The 19,533-nt window shown below is 41.4% G+C and overlaps 1 protein-coding gene across 1 annotated transcript in view; it reads right to left on the minus strand.

The window, feature by feature from the left end:
* The window catches only part of TMC5 (transmembrane channel like 5), a 269,346-nt gene that overhangs the window by 166,604 nt on the left and 83,209 nt on the right, over window positions 1–19,533 (minus strand). Inside the window, exon 2 of the mRNA XM_082260900.1 lies at window positions 13,833–13,973. Within this exon, the coding sequence (XP_082117026.1) occupies window positions 13,833–13,906 (74 nt within the window). The 5' untranslated portion in view covers window positions 13,907–13,973. The remainder of the gene's footprint in view (window positions 1–13,832; window positions 13,974–19,533) is intronic.

Genomic DNA, 19,533 nt, shown 5'->3' on the forward strand with positions numbered 1-19,533 from the left:
CACCTATATGATCTTTTTTTCTGGTTCTGGACATGCTACAGAGCTGAAACTTCACAGGTACACCTTTTAGACCCCCCAGACACAAAATCACACAAAAAAAGTTCTTAAAAATTGTCATTTTTGATAAAAAAGCCAATTATTGAAAAATTAAAAAAAAAAAAAAAAAGAGATTTTTTGATTTTTACTTTGGATTTAGTATCTGGGGGGTCTAAAAAGTGTACATGTGAAGTTTCAGCTCTGTAGCATGTCCAGAACCCCCCAAAAATTAGCATTTTCTTATAATTTTTATTAGAACAGGAATACGGCTTCTCTACGGCGCTTTTTCTTGCATTTATCGGGCATTTTTGGAGGCAGGCATGACTTTTTTTGGATTTAGTGTCTGGGGGGTCTAAAAAGTGTACCTGTGAAGTTTCAGCTCTGTAGCATGTCCAGAACCAGAAAAAAAGATAATTTTTCAGTAGAGCAGGGATGGTGGGACCCCTCTTTTACACTTATATGATCTTTTTTTGGGGTTCTGGACATGCTACAGAGCTGAAACTTCACAGGTACACCTTTTAGACCCCCCAGACACAAAATCACACAAAAAAAGTTCTTAAAAATTGTCATTTTTGATAAAAAAGCCAATTATTGAAAAATTAAAAAAAAAAAAAAAAAAAAAGAGATTTTTTGATTTTTACTTTGGATTTAGTATCTGGGGGGTCTAAAAGGTGTGCATGTGAAGTTTCAGGTCTGTAGCATGTCCAGAACCAGAAAAAAAAAGATTGTTTGTATTAGAAAACTTTAAGCACAGGAATATGGCTTCTCTGCTGTAACACCTTGCCGGTTTAATAGCAGGCATTTTTTTGGGTTCTTTGCAGTCAGGAAAAACATCTGAACTTGTGTATAGTAGTACTGTGCACAAGTTCTGATGTTTTGCCTGCCTCCAAAATTCCCCAAAAAATGCCAGCAAAAACACACCTGGGCATTTTTTTTTTTGACGCTAGCGTTTTTTTTTGGCATTTTTTGGGGTTCTTTTGAGGCAGGCAAAACATCTGAACATGTGTATAGGGGGGATATATAGACATATATGTCTGAATATATACCCCTAGACATATATAGGTGTGATAGTAGCAGAAATAAATGCTTGCGCTAATGAAATCATTTACAGTAATATATTTCTGCTACTATCACACCTATATATGTCTCGGGGTATATATTCAGACATATATGCCTATATATACCCCCTATACACATGTTCAGATGTTTTGCCTGCCTCAAAAGAACCCCAAAAAATGCCAAAAAAAACGCTAGCGTCAAAAAAAAAATGCCCAGGTGTGTTTTTGCTGGCATTTTTTGGGGATTTTGGAGGCAGGCAAAACATCAGAACTTGTGCACAGTACCACTATACACAAGTTCAGATGTTTTTCCTGACTGCAAAGAACCCAAAAAAATGCCTGCTATTAAACCGGCAAGGTGTTACAGCAGAGAAGCCATATTCCTGTGCTTAAAGTTTTCTAATACAAACGATCTTTTTTTTTCTGGTTCTGGACATGCTACAGACCTGAAACTTCACATGCACACCTTTTAGACCCCCCAGATACTAAATCCAAAGTAAAAATCAAAAAATCTCTTTTTTTTTTTTTTTTTTTTTTTTTTAATTTTTCAATAATTGGCTTTTTTATCAAAAATGACAATTTTTAAGAACTTTTTTTGTGTGATTTTGTGTCTGGGGGGTCTAAAAGGTGTACCTGTGAAGTTTCAGCTCTGTAGCATGTCCAGAACCCCAAAAAAAGATCATATAAGTGTAAAAGAGGGGTCCCACCATCCCTGCTCTACTGAAAAATTATCTTTTTTTCTGGTTCTGGACATGCTACAGAGCTGAAACTTCACAGGTACACTTTTTAGACCCCCCAGACACTAAATCCAAAAAAAGTCATGCCTGCCTCCAAAAATGCCCGATAAATGCAAGAAAAAGCGCCGTAGAGAAGCCGTATTCCTGTTCTAATAAAAATTATAAGAAAATGCTAATTTTTGGGGGGTTCTGGACATGCTACAGAGCTGAAACTTCACATGTACACTTTTTAGACCCCCCAGATACTAAATCCAAAGTAAAAATCAAAAAATCTCTTTTTTTTTTTTTTTTTAATTTTTCAATAATTGGCTTTTTTATCAAAAATGACAATTTTTAAGAACTTTTTTTTGTGTGATTTTGTGTCTGGGGGGTCTAAAAGGTGTACCTGTGAAGTTTCAGCTCTGTAGCATGTCCAGAACCATAAAAAAAAAGATCGTTTGTGTTAGAAAACTTTAAGCACAGGAATATGGCTTCTCTGCTGTAACACCTTGCCGGTTTAATAGCAGGCATTTTTTTGGGTTCTTTGCAGTCAGGAAAAACATCTGAACTTGTGTATAGTGGTACTGTGCACAAGTTCTGATGTTTTGCCTGCCTCCAAAACCCCCCAAAAAATGCCAGCAAAAACACACCTGGGCATTTTTTTTTTTGAAGCTAGCGTTTTTTTTGGCATTTTTTGGGGTTCTTTTGAGGCAGGCAAAACATCTGAACTTGTGTATAGTGGTACTGTGCACAAGTTCTGATGTTTTGCCTGCCTCCAAAACCCCCCAAAAAATGCCAGCAAAAACACACCTGGGCATTTTTTTTTTGACGCTAGCGTTTTTTTGGCATTTTTTGGGGTTCTTTTGAGGCAGGCAAAACATCTGAACTTGTGTATAGTGGTACTGTGCACAAGTTCTGATGTTTTGCCTGCCTCCAAAACCCCCCAAAAAATGCCAGCAAAAACACACCTGGGCATTTTTTTTTTTGACACTAGCGTTTTTTTGGCATTTTTTGGGGTTCTTTTGAGGCAGGCAAAACATCTGAACATGTGTATAGGGGGTATATATAGGCATATATGTCTGAATATATACCCCTAGACATATATAGGTGTGATAGTAGCAGAAATATATTACTGTAAATGATTTCATTAGCGCAAGCATTTATTTCTGCTACTATCACACCTATATATGTCTAGGGGTATATATTCAGACATATATGTCTATATATACCCCCTATACACATATTCAGATGTCATGTCTGACATCAAACATGTCCTCAAAAAAGCACTGGCAGTGGCAGCCCCTGCAGCATTAAAAAATGCTTGCTGGTGAGAAGCCACATTCCTGTCCCGAAGTAGAGAAATGATCATTTCTCTATAGCGGTCACCCTGCTATGGAAGGGTTTTGTCACCCTTCCATAACAGTCACTGTCAGTTAACCCTACACTACACTACGGTCCCCTGACACTTAACACTTTCCCTACAGAAACTAAATTTTTGAAGCTAACTTAAGTGTAAAGGAGCACTCTAACTACACTAGATATCCCTTTCCTCACACTCAAAATAGCTAAATGACACTTTTAAAGTAAAATTAACAGAACTGCTTCCACTCTCTTCCATGTCCAGTATAACAATGCTGGGAATATGGCGGGGGCGATCTTATATACTGGGGGGCGTATTCACTAATGATTGGTCTAGGGACCCCCTAGTCACTCCAATCACATTCCTAGCATTCTTCTGCCCCCTCAATTGGCTTTTGCTAATGGTTCTGGTCCAATCACGGGCTTTTAAAGCCCATTTCCTGAAGCATTGCATTTTGGGCGGTTCTGGTTGCCGAATTCCGAACTTTTTGGGCAAAAAGTTCTAAATTCGGCCGAACCTCGAACACCCAATGTTCGGGCCGAACCGATGGTGGACCCGAACCGTTCGATCATCCCTAGTGAGCAGCAGTGGAATTCAGGTTTCAGCCACATAGTTTTGTTTTTTTTTCTTTTAGCTCATTCGCCTGCATTGTGCCTATTTTATCTGAGAAAATATAGAAATTGAGGGTGCGGTATGGACAATAAATGTGACATATGGTAGGTACTGTCTACTAAAATTCAAGACAAAAAAGCACACAATGCCTGTGCTAATACCCCTCATGGACTTAATGTATCAGACTGTATGAATATAGATGAAAATAATTTTATTCAATATACAAAAGGTAAAAACATCAATTTGTAGGTAGGGACATCAAGTCATGAAAGTAACATAAAAACAGCAATGATGAAAGTACCCACTGAACATCATACACCGGTACAGAAGGTACAGTATACCCAAAATGAACCGGCCTTTAGAAAATACCGTGGATCGGCTAAAGGGTGTAGATGTTGTGTTCGTCTAACATGTTTCGGACTTAGAATTATTGTCTAGTCCTTATACTATTAGAGGGTACTAGTTACTTTCTGAAAGCATAAACATTTTTTTTTACTAATAATCTTATTTTTATGTCAAAAATTAATATATTTTATGCTTTAGCAACAATATAGTAAATAAACCATAATGAGCTCAGTAATATACTTACACAGTTAAGACAACAATCCTGTATACAGTATGACATGGAGTACAGGGTATCAGAGCAACAACAGAGGATGAGGATATCCACTAGTGCCAAAATCGGACACGCATCTGTATGGAAGCAAAGTTGTTTCACAGGAACCCTATGCCGTCGTCAGTTCATGGAGAGGACAGTGGTGTGTGCTCCTTCCCAGACAGAACAGCCACAAACTATTTACAGGTAGATTTATATGCAGCCTATCTTCTTCTCTTTCTTCCTCCGCTTTGGGATTATCCTAACATCCTTGATATATATATATATATATATATATATATATATATATATATATATATTGTACAGGTCGTAGAGGGTGGGTCCTTGAAGGACGCTATATTTCCCCTCTGTTTGGGCTCTGGGCCCTTTAAGGGAGCAAAAGGGGTTAACTCATTGATCAGAGGAAGTGGGTTTAAGAAGGACAGGAAGTTGTAGATTGGGTGTGGTGGAGCATAGAGGAGACTGTGGATGGTGAATGTGGACTTTTGTACAGCCGAGAAGGTGCATGTCAGTGTGCTGACTGGGAGCCTATTGCCAGGAGAAGCTACCCTCTTCAAAAGTTGGGACTGTTTGACTGCAAAAGCAGCTCTGAACTCTTCAAGTCGGTGAGACTGTCTTTTCCTTGTTGTGTTTCTTTTGCTGCTATGAAGCCTGTTTAAGTTAATAAACATTTCTTTGGTTGCAACGCCTGTGTCCTGCGATCCAGCTGATCCCCCCAAACATTACAAGTGGTGCTCGGATGCGGGCAGGACTGAGTAACAGGCACAAGAAGAAAAAAAAAAAATTTTTTTCTTTTTTTTTTGCATTGGACTGAAACTGACATTTAAAGGGACAGTACACTTGACTTATGTCCTGGGTTAAAGCCGCACTAAAAGCTGAAACAATGGAGGAGCTAATTAAACAGTTATCCCTGGCTAATATGCAAGCGCAAACTCGTCATGAGGAAGCTAATCAGCGCTTAGCAACCCAGCTGGAGGTACAACAAGCTCACCACAAAGAGGCTCTGGTTCAGCAACAAGAAAGTACTCACCTGTTGGTAACCCAGCTGGCCGCCCAGCAAGGAGCTATACAGACTCAGGTGAAGGCCTTACAAGAGGTAGTACAGCACCTTTCCCAGAGTCATGAACAGGCAGCGGTTACCCCTAGCAACCAGGTGACGGTGAGGGCCAGTCATTTCCTGCAGAAGCTGTCTCTGAGTGATGATGTAGAGGCATTCCTTGCTACGTTTGAGAGGACGGCAGAGAGAGAAGGGTGGCCCCAGGACCAGTGGGCCGGTCTCATTGCTCCTTTCCTCACCGGAGATCCTCAAAAGGCCTACTTTGATCTACCACCTGAAGAAGCGAAAGTCTATGAACGATTAAAGGCAGAAATTTTGGCTCGTCTGGGGGTAACTACGGCTGTTCGGGCCCAACGAGTGCACCAGTGGAAATATTGTCCAGACCGGCCACCAAGGTCCCAAATGCATGACCTGGTGCAACTGGTAAAAAAATGGCTGCAGCCCGAGGTGTTGTCTGGCCTCCAAATTGTGGAACGAGTTGTGTTGGACCGATACCTGAGGTCCCTGCCAGACGACCTTCAACGATGGGTCAGCCATGGAGACCCCACAACAGTGAACCACCTTGTTGAGATGGTGGAACGATATACGGTAGTGGAGGATCTTCTTGGCCCTACCAAGCGCCAAGGCCCCAGCACGTCTCGGCCGGTTCGGCCAACTGCAGCCGCTCGGATGGAAATCCCACGGAACCCTGGAGCACCAATTCCACAAGGCCAGGAGTCACTCCTTGTGCCTTCTCAGAGGCCTGTTCCTGCTCGGAAAGTGGGGGATATACAATGTTGGTGGTGTCATTCCTTGGGCCATACCCGGGCACACTGCCCACTGCAAGAAGAGCCCATGGAATGCGGGGTCCTCCAAAAGGGGTCTTTTTATGCCCATAAAGTATGCACAACACATCTGGATCTTGGTGAGGGGAAGTTCGAGTGTGAAGTTCGAGTAAACCACCTTCCTGCCAGGGCTTTGTTGGACTCAGGAAGCATGGTGACCCTGGTTCATCCTAGAGTCATTGGGAGAATCGGCCCAGTAAGCAAAACTTTACGGGTCGTGTGCATTCACGGAGACACTAGAGAGTACCCTCTCATCTTGGTGTCCATCTCCACGGCATGTGGCACTGGTACTCAAGAGGTGGGGGTGGTGGAAAACTTAGTGCATGATGTGATCATAGGACGAGACTGTCCGTTGTTTGCAAAACTGTGGGAACAAGGACAACCACATGAATGGCCCAGAGACTGGGGAGAAACGTCCTCTGTTCCTGCTGTTGAGGAAAGTAATCCTGAACTGCCAAATTTTGTGAAGGTTGAACTGGATAAAAGTAATGTTGAAACTGTTGAGGATGCCAAAATACATGGTCCACAGACCAACCTGAATACTGAGGGGGGGGGAACCTTCTCCTCTTCAGGTGATGCTGGGGGAAGAGGAGGAGGAAGTGGCCTCTACCCCTGCTCTACCAGATTTGGGTGTTACCCAGGGGGCATTTGGTACTGCTCAGATACAGGACCCCACTTTGGCCCGGGCACGGGAACAGGTTGTGGTAGTAAATGGAGTTCCACAAGAGCCAGGGGCAAATGAGCGATGGCCACACTTTGCAGTATGCAATGAATTGCTTTATCGGGTTAACCAAATAAGAGGAGATGTGGTAGACCAATTATTGGTACCCCAACAATAAAGACGGAAGGTTCTTGACCTGGCCCATAATGATGTTTTAGGGGGACACCTAGGAGTGGAGAAGACAGAAGCACGAATCACCGACCGGTTTTACTGGCCAGGTCTGAAAGCGGAGGTAAAGAAATACTGTGCCTCCTGTCCCACCTGTCAGTTAACCGCTCCGGTGACTCACTTCCGTAGCCCTTTGGTCCCTCTGCCTATAATTGAGGTCCCATTTGAAAGGATAGCGATGGATATAGTGGGTCCATTGGTAAAGTCTGCTCGAGGTCACTCCTATATACTGGTGATCCTTGACTATGCCACCAGATATCCAGAGGCGCTACCCCTGCGGAATACCTCCTCTAAGACTATTGCTCGGGAGTTATTCCAATTGTTCACACGAACTGGATTTCCTAAGGAAATCCTCACGGACCAGGGCACTCCGTTTATGTTGAGGGTTATGGCCGATGTGTGCAAGCTGTTTCGGATTAAACAGCTGCGCACATCAGTATACCATCCCCAAACAGACGGCTTGGTAGAGCGCTTTAATAAGACTCTGAAGTCAATGCTCAAGAGAGTGGTACAAAGAGATGGGAAAGACTGGGACTGCCTGTTACCAGCTCTCCTATTTGCTATTCGGGAAGTGCCTCAGGCCTCCACGGGGTTTTCACCCTTTGAGTTGGTGTATGGGCGGAGACCTCGTGGATTGCTTGATTTTGTTAAAGAGGAATGGGAAAGTGAACCTATTCAGCATAAGAGTGTTCTTGAATATGTCTCCCAAATGCAGGAAAGGATCATGAGTGTGATGCCCCTGGTCAAGGAACATTTGCAAACAGCCCAGGAGGCTCAACGGAGGGTATATAATAGGGCCGCTAGAATAAGGCACTTCCAAGTGGGGGATCGAGTGGCGATACTGATTCCCACTGTGGAAAGTAAGTTCTTGGCCAGATGGCAAGGTCCCTTTGAAATTGTGGAAAAAATAGGGGAGGTAAATTATAGAGTCCACCAACCAGGCAAGAGGAAGCCGTATCAAATATATCACGTAAACTTGTTAAAGCCCTGGATGGACAGGGAACCGGTGACCTCCCTGGCTGGTGTAAGACTTGAACCTCAGGTTGGTGTGGAGAGTGTCCAAGTAGCAAATACACTGTCTAAAATCCAAAGTCAGCAAGCAAAGGAGTTCTTGCAGAGAAATAAAGAAAAATTTTCAGACTTGCCAGGTCTTACTACGGTTATCGAGCATGATGTTATCACGGAACCAGGGGTCAAAGTTTGTGTCCGGCCGTACCGTATCCCGGAAGCTCAGAGAAAGGCCGTTTCAGAGGAAGTAAAGAAGATGTTAGACCTGGATGTTATTGAAGAATCGCAGAGTGAGTGGTCAAGCCCAATTGTGTTGGTACCAAAGCCCAATGGGACTCTGCGGTTCTGCAATGATTTCCGTAAACTTAATGAAGTTTCAAAGTTTGATGCCTACCCTATGCCCCGGGTGGATGAGCTTATCGAGAGACTAGGCCCCAGCCAGGTATATCACCACCTTAGACCTTACTAAGGGGTATTGGCAAATCCCCCTGACTAAGGCTGCCAGAGAGAAAACTGCTTTATCTACCCCAGAGGGGAGTTTTCAGTACAAAAGAATGCCTTTTGGACTACAAACTGCTCCAGCCACCTTCCAGCGAGCAATGGATAGGGTTTTACGACCTCATCGAGAGTATGCCTCCGTATATTTGGATGACATAGTCATTTTTAGCAGAGACTGGGAATCACACTTGCCTAAAGTCCAGGCAGTGCTGGACTCCCTTTCGAAGGAGGGGTTCACAGTGAATCCAGAAAAATGTGCGTTGGGAATGGAGGAGGTGAAATACCTGGGGTATATCGTAGGTAGAGGGCTGGTAAAACCTCAGGTCAACAAGGTAGAGGCGATACAGAACTGGCCCCGCCCCCTAACAAAGAAGCAGGTACGTGCATTCCTGGGCATAGTGGGATACTACAGGAGGTTTGTACCCAACTTTGCCACATTGGCGGCTCCACTGACCGATCTGACTAAGGGTCGGAAGTCGGTCATGATTGAGTGGAATGCAGACGCTGAAAGGGCTTTTTTGGAGCTTAAGTCAGCACTGTGCCAACACCCTGTCCTGATAGTGCCAAACTTTTCAAGAGAATTCATTGTCCAGACTGACGCTTCAGATACAGGGTTAGGAGCAGTCCTGTCACAGGTTGTTCAGGGTGAGGAGCACCCGGTAGTCTTCCTCAGTAGGAAGCTGACACCAGCGGAGAAAAACTATGCGATAGTTGAGCGAGAGTGTTTGGCCATTAAGTGGGCCTTAGAATCCCTCAGGTATTATCTCTTGGGGAGGAAATTTAGGCTGATTTCGGACCATGCTCCTTTAACATGGATGAGACAAAGTAAAGGGACTAATGCCAGGATTACCCGTTGGTTCCTGGCACTCCAGGAATTTAAATTTGTAGTGGAGCACAGGCCCGGGAGACAGCATCAAAATGCAGATGCCCTCTCTCGAGCCCATTGTCTTAGCTCCACTGTTGCCTCCACCTCCTTGGCGTTGGGGCAGAGGGGGGGGATATGTACAGGTCGTAGAGGGTGGGTCCTTGAAGGACGCTATATTTCCCCTCTGTTTGGGCTCTGGGCCCTTTAAGGGAGCAAAAGGGGTTAACTCATTGATCAGAGGAAGTGGGTTTAAGAAGGACAGGAAGTTGTAGATTGGGTGTGGTGGAGCATAGAGGAGACTGTGGATGGTGAATGTGGACTTTTGTACAGCCGAGAAGGTGCATGTCAGTGTGCTGACTGGGAGCCTATTGCCAGGAGAAGCTACCCTCTTCAAAAGTTGGGACTGTTTGACTGCAAAAGCAGCTCTGAACTCTTCAAGTCGGTGAGACTGTCTTTTCCTTGTTGTGTTTCTTTTGCTGCTATGAAGCCTGTTTAAGTTAATAAACATTTCTTTGGTTGCAACGCCTGTGTCCTGCGATCCAGCTGATCCCCCCAAACATTACAATATATATATATATGCAAAGATGACGTTTTGCATCCCCTAGGGTTCAACATACATACCCTTAACAATGACAATGTTTTTTACTTTATTTTTACGGAGTTCTCTTTACTCGTTGGAATCAAAGGGGAATAAGAGAGGGGGGATGGACGGGGCTCTGCCTTGGACATTCCCGTGGGATATATACATTTTTGATTATTTAATGTACAATGTGATATTTTCATATTACAATTAATCTCTAGTTCACCCTATCTATTTGTCCCTAGACAATACTCTTTGGTACACTAACACAGTGGTACTGGTTTACCTCTGTAAGTCCCTGTGAAACAACATTGCTTCCATACTGATGCATGTCTGATTTTGGCACTAGTGGATATCCTCATCACCTGTTGTTGCTCTGATACCCTGTACTCCATGTCATACTGTATACAGGATTGTTGTCTTAACTGTGTAAGTATATTACTGAGCTCATTATGGTTTGTTATTTAATATATTTTTGCTAAGGCATAGCATATATAATTTTTTTAACTTTTAACATAAAAATATGATTATTAATAGAAAATGTTTATGCTTTCAGAAAGTAACTAGTACCCTCTAATATGTCTCTGAAGAAGGACTCGACAATAATTCTAAGTCCGAAACATGTTTGATGAACACAACATCTACACCAGAGGCGTAACTAGAACCTTCAGGGCCCTGATGCAAGAAACCATGAAGGGCCCCCCAGACCCCTGGCCGGGGCCCTTACCTTCAAGCCCAGGGCTCTTCCCATTAATCCTGGGGCTCTTTACACTCGTTGTATGGCCTTTTATTACGGTCCCGCAGCAGGATTCTTTCACAAGTTCTGAAGTGGGCCCCCTTCCTGCAATCTTGTGGGTCCACTTCCTGCAATCTTGGGGCCTCCCCACAGTGGTGCAATGCCAGGGTCCGGTCGCAAGTGTGACCTTTGCGATCCTGGAAGTTCACCCACTGGTTTGCTACTGGGCCCTCTGGAGCATGGGGCCCGGTAGCGATTGCAACCCCTGCAACCCCTGTAGTTACGCCCCTGATCTACACCCTTTAGTTGATCTACGGTATTTCCTAAATGGCAGTACATTTTGGGGATACCTTCTGTACCGGTGTATGATGTTCAATGGGTACTTTCATCATTGCTGTTTTTGTTACTTATATGACTTGATGTCTCTACCTACAAATTGATGTTTTTACCTTTTGTATAATGAATAAAATTATTTTTATCTATATTCATATTGTCTGATACAATAAGTCCATGAGGGGTATTAGCACAGGCATTGTGCGCTTTTTTGTCTTTCATCTGAGAAAAGCCTCTGAAAAAATGTTTTCTATTTCTGCCGAGGTTCCTGTTTGCTCCTGACATTATGCTCATACTCAGTCACAACCTCTTGGTTATCTAGCACTAATTAACTGGGGCTCATAAAGGTCCACTCCATCAGCGGGAGCACCATTTGCTTAGTCCGTGAGGCTGCGGATCAGATGTTCCCAGTGCTGGCCATTGTAGATGTCTTGAAATCTGTTACATAAAAGGTAGTGTAGAGCAAAATGTTGTTACTTAAAAATATAATTAGTTTACATCACATAGAGGAGCTTTCCAAAACCTTGCTGCTCCCAATAAAAATTCTTCGTAAATTGAGTAGAATTTTGGACTTCTGGCACAATGGCATTTTTATTAACCACTTTAGCCCCGGAGGATTTGGCTGCTCAATGACCAGGCCCTATTTTGCAATTCGGCACTGATTGACTTTAACGGACAATATCGTGGTCGTGTGACGCTGTACCCAAACAAAATTGACGTCCTTTTTTCCCACAAACAGAGCTTTCTTTTAGTGGTATTTGATCACCTGTGCGATTTTTTATTTTTTGCGCTATAAACAAAGAAAGAGCGACAATTTTGAAAGAAATAACAATATTTTCACATTGTTTTATATGAAATTCTCAAAAAAAATGTAAAAATCCAAATTTTTTAACATTTCAGGCCAATTTGTTTTCTGCTACATATTTTTGGTAAAAACAATCGTAATAAGCATATTTTGTTTGATTTGCGCAAAAGTTATTGCGTTTACTAACTATGGGAAAGATTTACAGTATGTCATTTTTATTGTTTTTTTTTTTACTAGTAATGACGGCGATCTGCGATTTTTTTTTTTGCGGGACTGCGACATTGCGGCGGACAGATCCCTAACTGACATTTTTGACACTTTTGGGGGCACCAGTGACATTACTACAGTAATCAGTGCTATAAATATGCACTGTTACTGTAAAAATGACACTGACAGGGAAGGGGTTAACTGTACTGGTGATCAAGGGGTTAACTGTATCCCTAGGGGCATGATTCTAACTGTGGAGGGGCGTAGTATGTGAAGTACTCACAGAGACATGCGATCCTATATAGCAGGATCACATAGCCTCTGTGATCACTTTAGGGTGAATGACAGATGGCTGTGTTTACATCAGCCGTCTCTCCTTCACCCTCTGTTGTGGGAGATCGTGAATGGCCGGCGGCCATCGGAGCCGCCGGTCACACGCGCTGGTTCCACAAGTAACGAGCGGGGGCGGGAGCACGCCGGCGGCGGCGCGCGCTCGCCCCCTACAGTCTCCTGAGCGAGCAACGTAGGGCTACGTCGCTTTGCCCAGCAGCGGCAGAGTGCCACAGTAAATGTACAGTGGGCGGGGGGGGGGCAAGTGATTAAAATGTATCTATGGTCAAAATCTAGAATCATATATTCCTTTCCAGCTTGTATTTTAGTTATTTATAGCGGATTCCTATTATTCTTGATTATTAACTTTTTAAATTTACTTTGTGAAGAATCCCACACATGTACTCTCTTGAATTCTGTGACATGTATTCACTATGCTCTGTGAGTAGTCATGCTGTGTCTCAGAATTCACAGAGCATGTCCTCTGAACTACAGAGGTGCTGGAGAAAGAGTTTTTTTTGTGTCTCCCAAAGTTACTTTGTAAAATATTGTTGTCCCTAAAATATTAAATGGAATGCCTTAGCTTTAGTTGAAAAGCTCTGCTAAAACAACTGTGCTCTATTATCCTTAGGGATAATAGGGTGAAATAAAAGGTATCCAAACTCTAGAATAAAAAGGTTTTATATTGCAGCTGAACAGTCCTTAAATGTGGCTGCATTACGTTTCTGTTAATCTGGCCAGAAATCAAATGTCCTTGTAACTTTCTGTAAACTGAATTGAAATATTAAGCAATGTTTTTAGCCTTCCTAGTTATCTTCTGTGGACTACAGTACAAAGCCCCCCACATTATGAACATTGGGTTTGTAGGACAAAAGCCTTGGGTGACTAAACTGCTCCTCCATAGGTACAGTACAGTAAGTAAACATTGTCAACCTAGGACTGGAGATGTGGTACAGTCAATATCTCTAAGAGAAAGTACGTTTTTGAACCCACCACATCAAAAGACTGGTAAGCTGTAATATATAGTATACATTTTTTTTGTTTTTTGGTTTAGATATGCTTTAACCACTTAAAGACCGGGAAGTTTTACCCCCTTAATGACCAGACCATTTTTTTGCGATACGGCACTGCGTTACTTTAACTAACAATTGCACGGTCGTGCAATGTTGTACCCAAAAAAAAATTAAATAAAATTAAAATTTTCCGGAAGTAATTCTGACAATTTCCCACAATTTTCATAACTTTTTAAGTAGTAAAACTTATTTTTGGCAAGTACAAATTCAAATCCTAATGCAGACATACCCTCTATCAATCTCAAGGGTCTCCGAATCATGGTATGCAGAGTTATAAAATCCATCATTGTCGTTTAAAGCCATGGTAGTGGTATTTTCTGTCTTGCAGTTAAGACTTTACTTTTTCATATATTTCTTCTTACATGGTATTCTGAAAAAAAAAAAATATATATATCTATATAAATGGTAAACAATAGTAGGCACAATTAATACAGATAAATCATTATAATGGCTAGTTATTTAGACAGTTTAGGCCTATCCAAGCCCAATTTGCATATGCCTAACGTCAGAGGTAAGCAAAGAAAAACAATTTATCCTGCAAATCAAGATATTTTTAAATGACAAAACCATTTGTAAGTTTATTGCAAATAATCATCGGGTTTACACATGCCAAAGAGTGGGGCAGGGTGAGAACTCCAATCAAGATTTTTTTGCCTCTCTCTGTCCTTGCTGACAACATGGGCAGGGGCTGACTGGCAACTTTCGGCTTAGGGGGCAAGTACAAACCAGAGGCTCATGGTGCAGTGACTCAGCCCCTCCCACTCTCCCTCTTCCCACCCTCCTCCTGGCCCCCATTCCAGACTGAAGCTTTGCTCCAGGTACTCTCTACTCACTGGGCGAATCTGGGTTCCCAACCTGGCCAGCAGGGGTAGTTGGGGGGGGGGGAGGGACCTGGGTTTGCCTGGGGGAGGAGAGTGTCCAGTGGGGCAGGGAACGGCTTCTGCTCAGACACAGTTTACACCATCCATGCGGGGAGGGGGGGGGGGTGAGGCCTGCGCTCTGTCCCTGTCTTTATCCCACACTCGGGAAGGGGTGCAGCCTTTAAACGGGGCATCAGAGCGGCCCGGTGGGCAATTGCCCCCCTGCCCCCTGGCCCAGTCCTCCCCTGGACATTGGGCATTACTTCAATGATGATCATATTATGACAATTGCCCTTCCTAAATGTGTGCATTGAATGGACTGCCTTAGCATAATGAACATTATCATGCAGCATAACACATGTTAACGTGCAAGTGCTAAAGCATCATAATAATGTGAACAGACCCCTCTTTAAAGGAGGTTTTAAACATTTTCTAGAAAAAAGCTTTGGCTGGCGTTCCATTTAAATAATTCTGTATTTAGCTGATAGTAAATTGTACTATTTCTTATTTTTATTACATTTTTATTTTATTTTATTCTTATTTTCTTATTGTAAGCTAATTTGAAGAGTTAAACATGAATGAGTGTATTTTGATGGATCACAGTAATGATTCCTTATAAAATATTTCTCCCATCAATGTAAAAACAAAAGTCTGCACAGGCAATCTCTACCATAGCACCAGAGTTACTATAAATATGGTACCATATTAAAGCAAAATAAGAATATTTGAAGTAAGAATGTAAAAGGGGCTCAAGCTTTTCAAATCCTCCCCATCTCATTTTAGAATTACAGAAAAAAGCTGAGTCACCAATTTGAAACATTGTGGTCAAATACTGAAAGGGTTAAAATTATAGAGACAGATTCATTATTTCTTATGGAGGAAAAATAAAATGCAGTATGTACCTCAGTTACATGTCATTGAAGGATGAAGTGAAAATATTTTAACCACTTCAATACAGGGCGCTTTTTACCTCCTTCCTGCCTAGACCATTTGTTCAGCTTTCAACGCTGTCACACTTTGAATGACAATTGCTTGGTCATGCTACACTGTACCCATATTACATTTTTATCAATTTGTTACCTCAAATAGAGCTTTCTTTTGATGGTATTTCATAACTGGGTTTTTATTTTTTGACAAACAAATTAAAAAATACTGAAATTTTTGAAAAAAAAAGTTTTTCTTTGTTTCTGTTATAAAATTTTGTAAGTATGTTTTCTCCTTCGCTGACGGGTACTGATGAGGCGGCACTGATGAGGTGGCACTGATAAGGTGGCACTGATGTGCGCTGATGAGGAGGCACATATATGCAGCACTGATAGGTGGCACTGATATGCAGCACTGGTGATCACTGATAGGCAGCACTGATATACAACACTGATGGGCACTAATAGGCAGCATTGATGGGTACTGATAGGGGGCAATGATGGGCACTGATAGGCAGCACTGATATACAGCACTGATGGGCACTAATAGGCAGCACTGATGGGTACTGATAGGGGGCAATGATGGGCACTGATAGGCGGCACTGATGGGCACTATAAGGCAGCACTGATAGGTACTAATGGACAATAATGGGCACCGATGGGCACTGATAAATGGCACGCGTTTCGTCATTGGTGACATCTTCCCAGGGGCAGGCTGTTACTGAATACATCACGCTTGCTTAGCCGTCACTCACGGTGTTCCTAAGAGATGACAGTCTGCTGCTTTTTTACTCGTTTGTGCCTGTTTACAACTCATCGAAATTACTTTTTATATATTTTAAGTAAAAGGACTTAAATGTTAGTAGGCTTCACTATGCTTGTTCATTTTCTTTATTCCCGATCCATTTGGAGCTGCTGCTGAGCAGCCACTGCCTATATCGGATGCCGGGTTATTTTGTGCTTTTATGACCATTATAATTTATGGTCTATGCTATTTGGTAAGAAGCATATGCTAAGAGTTGGTGCTTGGTGGTGGATTTCATCAATTAACGTTACTTATACACTTTTTTGCACTTTATGGACCCTTTTGTTTAATATTGAAAAGGACTTTTTTCATTGAAAGGACTTTTTTATGTTTACCTAACACTGGATTATGCATCTATTCACTTTCATATGATTGATTTTTTTCAAGGATATATTTTTCTCATAATTTATTCACTGTATGTTTAGTTGTTTTCATGCCACATTATTTACCATATGATTTTTCATGATTGCAATATTAGAAATTAGCACCACTTATTATTTGTATTGATCATTTACAGCTGGTATCATAGTTGGTTAAGTGGCTGCTTACCTTTTCGTTCTTTTTGCTTGTCCTAGCGTGGATTTTTTCCTGTTTTATAATAGTCAAGATAACTGATCCCCGCCTGTCATTCTGCTATAGGCTGGCCAGGAAGGGGTTAAAAAAGCATTTTTGTAAGGGACTGTTCACATTGCCCTGGACAGTCCCCACACACTAAACTGCAGTTGTCTAGTGTGCTGTAGCTGTTTGTTCAGGCCACACTGAGCTGGCACAGCTCCCTTTTTTTGTACCAACCTAATTTGAAGTGTACGAAAGTGACACTTCATTCGTGTCACTGTACAGCAGCATGGTGCATTGCACTGCTGTACAGTGAAGTGCGATCCTTTTCTGTACTCTACAATAAAGTGCACCATGTCTGCATGTTATCACAGCTCACTGCACGGCACCTCCAGGGTTTATTGCAGTGTGAGTAGGACACATAGAAACATTTTTTACTGCATTTCCTAGCAGTGACTTGTGTTCATCGAGTGCAGAAAAACATAGGTCATGTCACTATGTTTGGACAAGGTCTAAACCAAGCAAATTCTTCCATTTATGTATAATGTAATATACAATATTGTACTTTATTACATCTAACAGGAAATACATGTTTTTTATACTGTAGGGAAAGTTTTTTTTCTCCACACAGGGAAAATTTACCTTCATTTCCTGAATCTCCGTACCGATAACTACTTAATAGGGTTCTAACCTTTCCCCACTATAATCTAAAACAAGAAAAAAATGTCTTTGTGCTGAGATTCACTTTAAGCACATTAACATTTGTAAAGTTAAACATTATTAATCCATGAAGCGAATAGAAAGCCTAATGTATAATTAAATTTGCTTAGATAGTGTGTAATCATTTATTTATCAAGATGAAATGACTGGAAAGAGAAGTGGCGGACAAGGAACTGCAGATGTTTTAGAAAATTATGGAGTGAGAAGTCGCAATAATGAAATCCACTTCTCTACCTCTCCATTGCAGTTGCTTTGTTCTCCATGACTTGCTACCTTATGATAGTGCTTGGCCCTGGTTGTCAATTGTTAGGTGATCCCAACCTTTTACAAGATCCCAGCACTTCACAAGTAATCAACGGAAAAATGATCTATACATAAAAAAAAAAACACTCAACCACATACGATAAAATAAAATATAATGATCAAATATCAAACTATAATTTTATTAAATAGTGTTTACAGTTGAAGCACATATGACGAAAACATTCAACATCAAACATGTATCATAAATGCCATGCAAAAGTCAATATAAGTAGTTTTCTCTGTATCAAACATCTGCCCTTTGAAGAAATCGATGTCCTCTCCAAAGTAAATCAAAACTGTGTAACACAACAACTTGTGGATTCCATCATCCATGAGAAACAGACTCACTCTAAAATATGACCTCCAAGTTACTGGTGGGTCACAATGCACCACAAAATATTTCCCATAGACATATACTGTAAACTCCAATTTGTATCATAAGAGCAACAAGACCAGCAAGCCTAGTCCTGCTTTTTGAGGAAATTTTCAGGAAATCTTTATGTTCGTCTTAGTCCTACTGCTTAAAGAAATCTTGATCGCTCTTGGGGAAATCTTAATTCTGCTTCTTGAGAAAAACCCGAGGAAGTCTTGATTATTTTGATGATAAATTGCGTGTAGGGTAGGCTTTAACTGACATCGACACACTGCACCCTGCCCATATTTTTTGAAGTTATCCTTGCATTCAAAGACTGAACTTCAGCCTTACGTTTAGACTTGCACAGTTGTACAGATGCCTGATTTTGCTGCACACAATAAGCTTTTCACAGTGTGCATCAGAAGCTGTAGCAAATCAGATACCTCATCATCTCATTTATTGAATTTCAGTTCTTTCAAATATAGAGCATTTTTGCTTGCACATAACTGGATGATGGAAGTCAGCAGAGGTGCACCAAATTCTCTAAGCTCTGAGAAAAATTCCCTTTCAAAATGAACAGTCTTTGTGCCCTTAGTAAATCAACCCATTGGCTAGCAAAATCTGGTATTTGTGGCAGTGCTGCCACCAGTTTAACTGACAACAGGCTGGGATTGGATTTAGTACCGAGATCATGTTGCAATATTCTGGGAAGTCTCCTTCATTATTATTACCTGAAACTGTTCATAGTCTGATTGCTACAGAGAGATTGTCATTTGCATTGAAACACTTTATACAGTTTAGTGTTAGTTTTTGTCTTTCTGTTTACTAAGTTCTGTTTACTAAGAGTGGAAGTCATTCTGAAATTCATATTGAAAGACCTGTGTAAATATTAGCAGAAACCAGAATCTATTTCAGATACCACACCGTAGCAATGCAGATAAGAGGAATTATTTAAGCAAACACTAACAGTAGGTTGTAAATAACTAATGTCTTCCCACCCCTAAGATATAAATAAACTTCAAGAAAATGTCTGACATCTAAATATTGTTTTCATTTGTTAATTTTCCCAAATTACCCATCAATTCAGTTTTAAATAATAATTTATATAATTGCGTATATTGACAGTTTTAATACAGAAGCGGAAGTGTTCGATGCGTTATAGTACCCATCGTCCTGGAAAGCCCCATATCTGAACCTAGATAATAATACTTGACTTTTTTCGTCCCGCTGCCTTCAAGTGTATGTAAACCCAACTCTTTACTCTAAAGCAAATATCAATAAAATAAATTGGCACTAAGAACACAAATATAAAGAAACAACACCCAAATAATAGTGATATAAAATCAACCAATCAAATATGAATAAATACTGAGGTGGTGCAGCAAATTGCAACTCTCCACTTGATATAT

The sequence above is a fragment of the Pelophylax lessonae genome (genome assembly GCF_965119305.1).
Source record: "Pelophylax lessonae genome assembly, chromosome: 6".
Classification (NCBI taxonomy): domain Eukaryota; kingdom Metazoa; phylum Chordata; class Amphibia; order Anura; family Ranidae; genus Pelophylax; species Pelophylax lessonae.